The 13,315-nt window shown below is 39.2% G+C and overlaps 1 protein-coding gene across 2 annotated transcripts; it reads right to left on the reverse strand.

Moving 5' to 3' along the window:
- Window positions 1-769: 769 nt before the first annotated feature.
- znf384b (zinc finger protein 384 b) lies at window positions 770-11,722 on the reverse strand. 2 transcript variants are annotated; one of them, XM_059339820.1, is made up of 12 exons: window positions 11,432-11,722; window positions 10,529-10,657; window positions 9,462-9,529; window positions 9,140-9,356; window positions 8,471-8,584; window positions 5,953-6,113; window positions 5,774-5,862; window positions 4,851-5,075; window positions 2,674-2,841; window positions 2,457-2,535; window positions 2,201-2,359; window positions 770-2,056 (listed from the first exon to the last, which is right to left on the reverse strand). In XM_059339820.1, exons 3-12 carry the CDS (start codon window positions 9,522-9,524, stop codon window positions 1,694-1,696), a joined length of 1,638 nt encoding a protein of 545 aa, XP_059195803.1. In that variant the 5' UTR covers window positions 9,525-9,529; window positions 10,529-10,657; window positions 11,432-11,722; the 3' UTR covers window positions 770-1,693. The 2 variants fall into 2 exon arrangements, with proteins under 2 accessions (XP_059195803.1, XP_059195804.1); XM_059339821.1 differs by lacking the exon at window positions 4,851-5,075.
- Window positions 11,723-13,315: the final 1,593 nt, after the last annotated feature.

Genomic DNA, 13,315 nt, shown 5'->3' on the forward strand with positions numbered 1-13,315 from the left:
AAGGTAATGTTGTTAAAACTGACAGTAAGTATCCCTCCTCCTTAATGGTACAGTCCATTTTTGTAAACACCTCACAAATTTTCACATTCCTGCAGAGCAGACATGCTAAAAACAAAACATATACCTGGATGCACAGTAGTAGGGCTGGCCCCAAAACAATATCACAATATTTCAGGGTATTTTTGTGATAACGATATTCTTGACGATATTACCAAATACTGAAAAATATATAGAAAATATGATTTCTAGTCTATACATAAATAAAAAACGAAAATCAATCATCTAAAATGTGGTGAAATTGCAAGTCTCAACATTTGCCAAATACACTTTTTTTATTTTTTTACTTTTGTCTCGAGTATTAGCACATAATTAAAAATAACCATCCACGGGTCCGGGAGCATCTCAGGTGTTAAATATATGTGTGCAATATCCTGGTAATACATTGTTTCTTGACAAAAAATATATTTACATGTAAGGAATGTAGGGCTGAAACAACCTATTGTTCAACTGCTTTTTTAAATTTTATTTTCCTAAGCCAAAATGGCAAACAAAAAAAAAACACACCTTGTGAATATCTGATATTGAATCTTTGGCTTTTAGCCTGAAATTTAAAAGGTCAACTTCAGCTTTGGGAAATTGTTATGGGCATTTCCATTATTTTCTGACAAATTGAAACAGCCCTACATCAATGTCCTATCATGAAGCCACTATTGTACATAAGGAAATTATTAATTTGGCATTAGACATAAGGAAAAAAACACCAATGAGAAACATTTCAGAGGATTTATTGTATCATATGCCGGAAAAAAAGAGACAAATTTCAGATGTGTCAGTATGTCTATAAAGAAGTATCATAAACATTATTATCGTGGAAGTATAATAGCAAGAACACATTTGGATAACATTACTTTAAGGGCATACACACAAAGCAGTACAATAGGATTACATGAAACGTGAACCATCACTTGTCATGTGAAGGCCTGCGAATGGGTCTAAATAGGTTATATGGATTACCACATCCTTTAAACACACAATCATCCTTTATAAACTGGTAGTATATATATTGTATATCTATATATACTTGATTGATATTTTCTCTTTCCCGAAAAGGAAATGACCTCTACGTCCCTTTTAAGGTTAAAAGAATTACGGGCATGTATTTTACAGCATTGTAGAGGTAATAACACTGATGTAAAAACTGAAAGTCTCTGTATGAAAGTATAAAAATTTACCTTCACAGTCAACTACCAATTTTATCAACAAGGAGACCATAAATTGCTATGGCCAAGATTGTATTTGTAGGGAAGAGCAGGAGGTGATAAAACATCAATGAAGAGAAACACTTTGACTCTCTTCCTATCATAAAACCATCAGTGTGATGGACTGAAACACACTTTATTGCAGCCTTTACATGCACTTCCTACCCAGACAGGACAGCTAAGCAAAAGGAAAACAAATCAAACAAGGCAGAAAGAAAAAAGACAAACTAAAAAAATAAAACAAAATTATAGTCTCCAGTATACTGTGTCACCATATCGTTTGTCCCGCCCGTCACAAACCATCGTTCAGGCACAGTCAAGTGTTCCAAAGTTCTGGTATCACCATAGTATTGCTTTTATCCTTTGACTCTCTGTCCTCAATTTCTTGAATTTATTTTACTTCCCCCACCCCAACCTGCCTCCTGTGATCACCTCTAAGAGTTGAGGTGCTCCACTTGAATGGAGGATGCCGACACAGTGAGACAGAGGTCCTTGTGAGAAGCAATGTCACCCACAGTGACAGGTTTGTACTGGATGTCACTGGCAGACACTGTCTTAAACTGGTGCAGGTCAAAGGGACAGGCGATGGTTTCTGTCTGGGCGTAATTGCTCTGTCCCTGCTGGTTGCTCGCTCCTCCGCTCCCGCCTCGGCCCGATCCTCCATCTGCGCTCTCTACCCGGCTCTGAGCTCCAGCCTGAGCCTGGCTTTGGTTCTGGTTCTGTTGTGCCGCCTGTGCTGCTGGTGAAGTCAGCTGATCTGGGTTGTGTTTCTCCATGTGTTTCACCAGATACGTCTCCTGAGATGAGGGGAGGATAGGTAGAGGGGAGACAGTGGACACATGACTACACTGTGTAAAATAGCTGCCAGGCGTCTGTTGCCAGTGCGGCGAATCATAGTGTTTCATGTAGAAATGCTCTTCAGAAATGGACATTTGTCTTACTGAGGTATAAGTGCGATTGCAGAGACCACATGAGTAGATCCTTGCGTGCTTGACTGTGTGTGTGGACATGTGCACCTCGAGGCTCGCTGAATCTACGTATCCTTTATTGCAGTTGGTGCACTTGTAGGGCTTGTCCTTGTTGTGTTGACGTCGGTGGGACTGAGAAGACATGGTTATTGAAAAACCCCAAAAGTTTAACAGGTAATAACCAACATATTACATGCACTCTCTGTACCAGAGAAAAACTCTTTCATACCTGTAAATTTGAGAGTTGCGTAAAGGATTTCTCACAGCCTGGGTGGATGCACTTGTACGGCCGATCTCCGGTGTGAATCCTGAATAAAAAAACATGGACAAACACATACAGACATACTGTATACATACACAGACTCCTATCACTTTCATGGTGATCTAACCTGACCGCAGAAAGACACAGAGGCACTTGAGAAACCCAAGACCAGTGACTCATTTACCTGTTGTGCTGCTGAAGATGACTGAGCTGTCTGAAGCACTTTTGGCAGAAGGCGCAGGTGTAGGGTTTCACTCCCGTGTGGATACGGACATGTTGGGCCAGGTAGCTGGAGTTGGCAAATGACTTGGTACAATGGGGACACTTATGAGGCTTTGACTCTGTGTGGTTCCTGATGAAGGCAGACAGAAGGGGGAGAGAGAAAGAAACAGGATTGTAAAAGTAGACTGAGGAAAGAAACAAACACATAATACTGTATTGCAAAGTGATTCCCTAAATTTATCAAAACCTGCCAGGAAGGCAACTCCAGACAAGTCAAAAGACTGGAAAAATTAAAGATTTGGCAACTGTTAACAAAAACACTTTCACTTTGGCCACGTTCACAACAGATCCGGCGGTGCAGTGATCAGCTACAGGGTTGTGCAGTTTTGGCGAGTGTCACCCCTAATAGCCGCTATAGTCGAATACCCAGAATGAGGCGGGTCTCACTTGGCGAAACGCCCCTAATTTGAATGTGAGCCTTCCCGAGCGGCTGTTTGACTGGCCTTTTTTGGCCCTGTCAAAGAGCAGGGCCATTTTTCTCCCCTGAAAAAGCCTGTTTTCTGATTGGAGAGAATGGTAAGCGGGATGTGACGTAGTACTCGACGCCACAACAACACGCACCCTTTTTAAAAGCTGGCAAAGTAGCGAGTAGTCACAAGCGACAAGAAACATAAGCCCCTTTCATAGTGCGGTCCCGCAAATGTCCCGCTATATTGCTTGAAAGATCTGTGGCGGCTCTTCGCCTTAGGGCATTGATAGTGATCCTGTGAAGGCGTGATATTCTGCCCTTTCATAGCCGATCCGGCACCGCGGAACGACATGCCCAGTAGCACAGTGCTAATAGGCTAAACAGTTAGCTCTGTAGCAGTACAGCATGTATGTGCTGCAGTAGCAATGTGTTCACTTAGCAACAAGTTTACAACAAGCATCGGACACTGTGCACAGTTAGCGATGCTGGTTAATTTATGATCAGCAGCGGTCATTTTGTGTACAGTTAGCGACAGCGTTTTTATAATCCAGACATTTCCAAAGGCACTTGAAGGCAGCCAAGTTCATTTCACAGCAGCTAGACAAGAAAAGACAGAGTTGTGCTGGAGCTCGTTGCAGGAAGCACACAGTTTCGTTTTTTCTCAGATGAACAGGATTACTTGTGTTTTTGCTGCACTGCCTGATCTGGTCTGAACGCGGCCTTATTATTCATTTATTCCTTTAAATTCACATGTTATCACAACATCACACATCCAAATGCAAGCAAAAGAGTGAATAGTTTTCTCTGTCCTTTTACATATATCCTTGTGCCCTGTATGATTTGGATTTAAACAGAAGAACATATAATATTATATGTAATCATTGTAATTTGAAGGTTTCGAAAAAATGCATCCATTTAGATCAAATTTCCTCCAGAAATGACTGTAAGTTTATTTGATGACAGCCAAAAAGAACAGCAACACATGACTACAAATTAAGCAGAGGGCAGGAAAGCAGAGCAGAATAATGGTTTTTCTATCTGTCGCACATTGCCATTCAATGGAGAATGTAAGAAAAAGCGCTGATAAGGAAGTATACCAAACAATAACACAATGGGTTGTATGGGGAAGCACAATGGACGCAAGGTCTGCTTTAATTTCAAGATGTTTTTTCTAAATGTGTGTGTTTCTGTTGAAGCACTGGCAGGAGAAATGACAGAACATGCAGACAAAAGAAACATGTAAAGTGGGAAAACACAATGAAAATGCAAAGCAAACAAATACAGAGAGAAGCAAGCGTGTGCACACAAAAATGAAAAAAAAAAGAGGTAAAAATGCTTCATAAAAAAAATCATTATATCTATTAATATAACAGAGATCCATGCATTGCAAATGGCCATTCTGATTTACTGTATAACTTATGGAAAATATTCTTAAGTCGTTATTTGAATTCTAATTTCCTGAAAAGGTCACTTCTGGATGGAACTGGTAGCATAAGAGCCAACTTTTACATGGCAGAGAAATATGCTTCTGCACACCACTCCAACGTCTTCCCCAGGAGGAGGAAGACGATCGGAGTCTGGGCTTTGAAAAGGGGACTTGGCAGGACAAGTTAAGAGGACAGGGGAATATGGTACGTGCTCAGTAACAGGGGAGGAGGGGTCTGCAGTACCGTGTGTGCTGCTGTAAATGACTGAGCTGCCTGAAAGATTTCTGGCAGTAGGAGCAGGTGTAAGGCTTGGCCCCGCTGTGGATGCGGATGTGCTGGGCCAGGTAGCTGGAGTTGGCGAATGACTTGGCGCAGTGAGGACACTTGTGAGGTTTGGCCTCTGTGTGCGACTTGGAGTGGATCTGCATGTCAGACTTACTGAGGAAGGTCGCCGCACACATCCGGCACCTACAGGCGGAGAGACACAGAAATGGGAGGGCAGGATGGAAGAACAAGAAGGAAGGAGAGGGACAGAAGAAGATGATGGAGAAAGGGGGGAAAAAAGGACATAAAAAGGTGGAGACAGAGGAATGAAGCATTGACCCACAGAAAAAAAAACAAGATGACAGAAAATGAAACTCACAATAAAAAGGAAAATGAATAATATAAGATAAATTAATGACAGATAGAAGGGGGAGGGGTAAACACAGGGAAAGATGCCAAGGGAGAAATCAGTGAAAACTGACAGGGAAAGGTACGCAGATACTATAAAAAGTGAAAGAGCAGGACACAAGCGTGTTTGAGAGTTTACAACTCAAAGAGCATGCTATATAAAGACAAAGAGGAAAGGTTGCCATTCATGTCCAGACCGCAGAGAGAGTCTATGAAGCACTGATGTATTTGTATCTCAAATACATTAAGAGAAGGAATCAACCGTCCACTATAAAGCAGGCATGTTCTGCCACAACATGCAGTGAAGTGTGTTTAGAAGAGGTGTATGTGTGTGTGTGTGGCAGATCAGCAGCGCGTAGTTTATCTATGAAAGCTCAACATCTCTATCTTGATTTTGAGAGGACACAGAGGAACAGGTGTGTTTGCATTCCACAGCTACAGCGAGGAGAAATGGGGAGACACGGCAGGTGCTGTTGTGTTGTTTGGCAGCGTACCTGTATGTCTTAGTGCTGTCTTTGGGGCCGTGGTCTTCCTCTTCGTTTGACAGTTCATATGGGTCTCCAGGATGATGCACAGATGCCAGCTGTCAAAGACAAAAGTCAAAGCTATTTGGTCAACCTTTTATGATCCGTTTTATTATTAGATTTCCCTTTCTACATCTGTACTTTCTTACCTGGCCGCCAGCTGTCAGATGAGCCAGTATCAGAGTTTCATTTGTTGGTCCGCCCACAGGTCCCACCCTGGCCAGCGTTGTCGCCTTTTTCTTTCTGCCTCGTTTGGAGGGTGTTGGCATCACGACCACATGGGGCGGCCCGTCCCCTTCTTTTTTGTCTACTACACCATCATCAACAGCAGCAGGTTAAGAGAAGCTTGTCTGTAAATTAACAGTTTTCTACATCTGGCAGTAAGCTGTCATCAAACCAAAAATAAAAATATGCTACAGGAACTGACTTGAATGATTGAGGACATCATGTTGAAAAATGTGGCTTTTTCTTACTTAACAGTTAAGTATGAACAATTTTGGATAAATAAAAAAGCAGACATGTCCCAATATTTTATAAGAAATCTGTGACAGCATCTCCTGCATGGGGAAGATGTTTTTTCTTTCATTTTTATTTATTCTCTTTCACTTCAAGGCGAAGAACCATACGATTCTGACAACGCCTTAAGAGAAATTAAATCATTAGCTGCTCATTTTCTGGTTTTATTGCTTTCTAACTCCTGAGAGCAATCTGTGCTTTAAAGAGAAGTGCTCAATTGGGTTCATAACTCAGAGATATCATTAAGATCAAACCGAACAAAATCTACATTTATTTTCTTTCTCAAAGCAAAGTGAGGACACTCACAGACACAAACACGTCGGATAATGTTCCAAATCACTAAAAGAAGAATGTGATGTCGACTTAAGATGCAATTTATTTTTCATTCCGCTGATTGAAAAGGTTAGTCCCACATAAGCAAATATGTATTCCTACAAAACACAGTAAACACTGACATTTGTGAAAATGCTACTTTCAGTCAGGATATGGCCATTAGTGATGCTATAATATAGTGTTGACAGTTTACATTCTTAAAAGTAGTCGAGGCGTCACATGCATATGAGGGCATTTTTTTTTTTCCCACACCTGCCTTGGTTAGCTCATTTGAATCGAGCCCTCGAGTGTTTAGTTTAGCACTTGGCGTGTTTCGTTTGGGCAGGTGGGAACATAGCAGTTGCAGTTGTGTGCAGACACAAACAACCGAACTAAATTAACTGAAAAGCGAATTTGTAACCTGACAGGGAACACCTCGTCAAGCTGGCCTCAGTCTGGTTATAAACAAACTATAGTATGCTTCAGTTTGGTTTGCTTGTTGAGAACATAAACTGATGTCAATTCGACCCAACTACCAGCTGTACTCTGTTCATTACATACCGTCGTTATGCACTTTATGTGTTTTTTATGCACACTGTTCATTGCACCTTATTTGTTTCATAGCACCAACATTTTTATACTGCATATTCATATTTATTCTGCACTGGAATTCTACTCCTTAATACATACTCCTTCTTTAGACACTTTATTTGTATTTTTACATTACATTTTATTGTATTTTTATATTTTATTGCTTGAAGTATGCCTAGGTTGTTCTTTTTATTTAATTATTTAATTGTGTTGTTATTGTCTCTGTGTGTAATGCTGTTGCTACACTGTAATTTCCCAGCTTGGGATAAATAAAGTACATCTATCTATCTATCTATCTATCTATCTATCTATCTTTCTACTCTGCCGCAAGTTTGAGTTAAACAGTTCCTGTAGCCAGGCGTACTTTGCATACTCTTGCAGCTCATGCAGTAGTAATAAATGCTGGCTGGAGAGCAATGGTTCTCTCACAGAAATATGCACTCATCCAGAGCTTTTTCCTGTATTTCATTTTTTAATCCCACCCCTGACACATCTGATCAATAAACAGAGTGAACATTTTTTATGATGTACAGGTGCATCTCAATACTTTAGAATATGATCGAAAAGTCAATTTCCAGTAATTCAAGTTCAATAGCCCCAACCAAGTATTGAGTCATAGAGATGGACATACTTTTCAGAGGCCAACATTTCCATATTAAACATACTTTTTAAAATTGGTATTTTGCAATATTAAATGTTTTGAGACACTGAATTTTAGGTCTTCATTTAATGTAAGCTTTAATCAATATAATTAGAAGAAATTTAATAAATTAAGATGTGAAATGTTTCATTCTGTGTGTACTGGATCTATATAATGTGTTATTTCCACTTTTTGAATTTTATTACTGACATAAATGAACTTTTCTATGATATTCTAATTTATTGAGATTTACCTGTATGTAGTGATGCATTTTGGTTTATTTGGGTTTTTTTCTGTGTAAAAAGAAACCAAACCATGGGGAACAAACTCATGAACTGAATCAGACCGGGGCCAAACAAACTACAGGTGTCACATGCCTTAAAGAAACGTTGATGTTTAAATTGACTTACTTCAATTTAATAAGAGAAGACAGAGGAAGAAATCCTGAGTTGACTTAGACTTATGATTTTGTTGACAAATAGAGCTCATAGGTTTTTGAGCAAAAAGTCAAATTTCTAATCGACTAAAGCAATCTTATTCAAGCATTATATTTTAGGTCCATGTGCTACATACATCACATGATTTGTGTGTCATTGTGTGTGTTTTACCTGCTGAATGGAGTGCTGAAACAATCATGGTTGCTGCTGGATGACCAGAGACAAACGACTGAGAGGAGGTGGGAGACACTAGAGTTCCCTGAGGAGTTGTGATGACCAGACCCGCTTCATAGAAAGTGACGAAGGAGACAAAATAAATGAATAAACCACACATAAATCACACATTAGAATAGATCCAAAGATCCAAGAAAACAAAGTGTATCCTTGTGGAAGGTGCTCTCCCCATGATTACAGTCTGTCCTTGAGGTTCAGTGTTTCTCTAGAATTCCCTGGTATTCTGTTTTAAAAATGTAAAGCTGGAAGTGTTGAGACAAAAGAGTGTGACAGCAAAGCAATACTGTTACATTATTTGAAAGAAAGCCCTAAGGTTGTTGTGCAAATGAAGACTCACAGGTGTTCATTTTACCCACAGTTGCTCAACTGGCAATGTGTGCTCTTAGCCCAGAGAGCTGCTTAGAGGTAACTAGAATTTTAATTTGTTCTCATGAACGAAATAATTTAATGCATCGCTGTTTTTTTATGGTTCAAGATTTAAAACTTAATCCGTCCTAAACCTTCAATGTTTTAGGTTGTACTTTGATCATCATGTCCTGTATTGTGGATGTATTAGTGTCAAGCTGAGAGAGATCCAGAGGCTTCTGCACGCCGAGATAGACTCACCTGCTGTCATGATGCCTGTGGAGGGGACGGACAGCATGTTCTGGGTGCTGTGAGCAGGGTGGAGGTGTGCCCCACTACCAGCCTGCCCACCTCCATCTGTCTTTGCCCCAGGAGTTGGGATGGTGAGAAGAGCTGTTTGGTAGTGGGACGAAGAAGAGAAGGAAGCATTCTTTTCCTGTTGCTCTTTCACCTTGTTCAGGTACATGGCACTTTCAATCTGTCAGGAGAGAGGACATTTTTACTAAGCAGACTAGACTCTCAGAAGAGGCTTCTTCTTCATGTAAATCCTGAAGAAACGACATATTATTTTGCCTAGACTCACCTGTCCTGGTACAGTGGGGATGGGAGACCAGAAATACGATGAATTAAAATGTGCGTCTTCCATTATTTCTGCAATGACACACAAGCAGCAACAGTTAATTACAGTATGAAGTATGAAGTATTACAACTAATTACTTTTCAGTCATAAGTAGGTCTTAAACATAATGCAAAAACATAACCAACAGCGCAAGGCACGATCCAACTTTATTTATATTACCCTTATGTAAACTAAAGTGCTAAAAACATCCCACACCCTTAACCACAACATTTACAAAGAAGTGTAACCTGTTATATCATTCCCAACTTGATTGACATGGCCTTGGTTATGATTTCTTTAGTGTTCATCTTTCAGGAGGATTTTACTGGGAATCATCCACAGAGGTCTCCTCCTCTCGGAAACACACAGAGGAGCTGATTATAACCGGTTAAAACATTGGATAAAGCAGTTTACCTTTAAAAATCAATGTTCTGAATCTGAAGCTATTTAGGTGAAAAATTACATCCTGCAGGAGCTGCCAGCTAAGCTTCAGCTTGGCTTTTTTCTCTGATAACTTAAGATCCAGACATCCGATGACTAAAATCCTTCACCCGGTCAAAATATATAGGGAGAAACAACCACAATCTAAAAAAAAGTACATCATAAAAATGGGGCTTGAAACTGGATTAAAAAGTCCATTAATAGCAGGTTCTGGCAGACAACAGCACCACTGATGCATGTGCAAAGTGTTAATGGCTACTAAATTAAACGCACCATTTGCTTAATTAAAATTACAGATTTAACTGGGTTTGAAAATTGTTGGAACATTTGGGATAATGTAAGTACACAAGTCAACACAATATATAACATAGGTTTAGTCATTTGTTATTAATGCAGAAATATTCAGAAAAGTATACCTGTCAGGCCTATAACGTGTCATGATGCTGATTAAACTGACAGTTAATATTCCCAGACAGAATTACAGTAAAATGATAATGGCTGAATTCCATTTAGCTGATTCATTTTCATGCTCCTGATATTGTGCATGCTGGCTCACTGTTTTTCTTCTATAAAATGCCAAAATATCTTACCAGAAACTAATTGCCACACAGTGAAGCTGGGGTTGTGTTGTTGTGGGCCCCTGGAGGTGCGGGGCTCTTGGGGCAGTTGCTCACTTTGCCTGGGTGGTCATGCACTCCTGCAGGATCCTACTGGCAAACCTCCAATCAAAACAAATAAACAAGTAAACATAAAAGTGTAGACTGAACGACCTGAGGGATTATAAAGGTGTAATAACTGATTAATTAAGAGGAGGCGCGGTGGGAAGAGAGCCATCCATGTGGTTTGAAAAACAAAAATAACATGCTGATCTCTGAGATTAAGATAGCCTTTGGATTGGCAAATTCGTAAGCCTACATGTTCCTACTTACATCGATTAAATAATGTAATGTTGAACTTTAGTGGACTTCAACAGTAATATGTGGATTTAATGTGTTTTTAGCACCAACATACAATAACTGATCTCAATTTTGTAGTAGGCTATTTACAGCATATTCAGCCTTTTAGCTAGAAGTTGGCTCAACAGACCCACATCACGCTGAATAGACTACAATAACAGCAAACCTAAACCTAAGTTTGATGCAGAGCCACTCTTAGATAAATGCACTGTTTACAATAAGCCGTAGCTCAACAGAAGGACTCCATTTCGGCTCCTTGCATCTTGTAGTTAATCAGGCCCGACGTGCTGATTAACATACAGTTAGCTCGCAGACAACACAGTGTGTATGTGGTGCCCTCCTGCAGCTGCTTGGGAAAAAAATAACAAGCAAAGCAAAAAAAAAAAACCAAAGGATAAAAAAAAACTGTAGCGAAGGAAAAAAACCAATAGACCATCCTCACAGACTTCCGGCTGTGGACGGGTGGAGAGGAGGCAGCAGAGTCATGCAAATCTACCAAAAATTACTACCGACTGCATGGAGAATAGTGGCGTTTACCGGCGGCGACGAGTCCGTCTCCCTCCGCGGAACTCCCGGAGCTCGGGACAATTTGGACACAGTTTCCAAATCTGTCCAAATTCCTGCAAACCAGTGAAGTTTTTTTGCCTCTTCGCTTTTTTTTTTTTTTTTTTTTTTTTTAGTTTTTTTTCCCTCCGGTGAAGCAGCTGCCTCGCTTCACTTCCTCCGGATAAAGTCGTCAGACAAAAGGAGTGTGTGTGTTGACGTCACTTCCTGTAACTGAGGGGCAGTTAATTAAAATAAATCCTTAAAATTGAACATGTTCTCTGCCCGCTGTTTTTTATTTATCTTTACTACATCAGTTAAATTATAAATAAATAGGGATTTTGACCACATCTGTCTATTTTATTTTTTTGCTTTTACTTTTTTATATTTGAGCTTTTTTTTTTTTTTTTTTTTTTTTTAACTTTATTGAAGCAACATGGTGCAATACAAGACAATACACCAATAAAACGCCGTCAGGGGGTTTCAACAATACAGACACAGGCAAGCCCTCATACAAAAACATTGTAAAGTGTACATAAATTCCAAGTTTTTATAGCTTTCATGTTGGTAGATTTCTAAACAGACTCAATATATTCTTTGTTTTCATTTTTAAAGATAAGAAAGATAGGTTTTTGATTAACGTAACGACATTTATGGATATGCAATTTGGCTAACTGTATCATAAGATTGATGATTATTGTTTTTCTTGATGATATAGTATTTTTTTTCTTTTGCAAAAGGAAAGTCAGTGAAACCAAAGCACAGGGACAAATTAGGTTAAATCGAAAAATAAATCAGGTTACAAATATCTTCCCATAATTTAGTTGGGAAAGGGCAAGAACAAAATAAGTGAAAAATATCTTCAGTGTGTTATATTTGAGCTTCAAGTTGTACGCGCAGCAGCCAGTATGCTGCGTTCATGTGCTCTCAGAAGTAAGAGTGCTGTAAATGTCAGGGTCATGAGAATTTTACAAATATAATTAGTTCCCCAAAATTACAATTCATGGAACGTAATTACGTATATTAACTTAAGTACTGTACTAAAGTACAATTTAGCATACTTATACTTTACTTGAGTATTTACAATTTTTTTGCCACGTTACTTCAAGACCACTACATTTTAGAGGAAATTTTGTTTACATTATTACATAAAACCAATATTATATAAACAAATTATATGCTTAGAATATACAATACAGTTCTATTACAATAGCCTCCGAAGTATCTAGAATTAGCTCCACATTGACAAACATAAAAAAATGCTCTTAAAATAGAATATTTTATTTTAAAGAGAGGAAACAAAAAAATAGTTAATACATAATAATAGAAACAGAATTATAATAATAGGTAAACTACTAACTTTAAAATGCATTGGATTCATATGATGCTTACTCATGTGCCCTGAAATCACTAATTTGCACCTTAAAATGGCTTCCTTCAGACTCTCAAATGAATCTTAATTCTGTTAGTCCTTATCCCCCTCACACATAAACCCAGGGGTCCATGCAGGGCTGGATACCCCCGCCAGGGAGCCCCAGATCTCCCAGACCATTTTAGTTTTGGCCTTTGGGTCCCTGAGGCTCTGGAGCCCCAGGGTTGTTTCCCCCAATGGTAATCCAGCCTTAAATCTGAGGGATTAGACGGAGGGGCCCCGGAGACAGAGCCAGTAAGAGAATAGTTTCCATTCCTTTGGCTTGTGATACCTTGATACTGATGACTAGATCTGCAATTATTACTCAGTTTATTGATATATTGATACATTTTATTAATTTATTTTATGTTATTGTTGTTATTACTTTTATGTATGTGCATGTATATAGCATTTTATTCACTGTATGATATAACTATAAAACAATTAAAAAAAAAAAAAGCCAAACA

The sequence above is a fragment of the Centropristis striata genome, chromosome 8 (genome assembly GCF_030273125.1).
Source record: "Centropristis striata isolate RG_2023a ecotype Rhode Island chromosome 8, C.striata_1.0, whole genome shotgun sequence".
NCBI classification, from domain to species: domain Eukaryota; kingdom Metazoa; phylum Chordata; class Actinopteri; order Perciformes; family Serranidae; genus Centropristis; species Centropristis striata.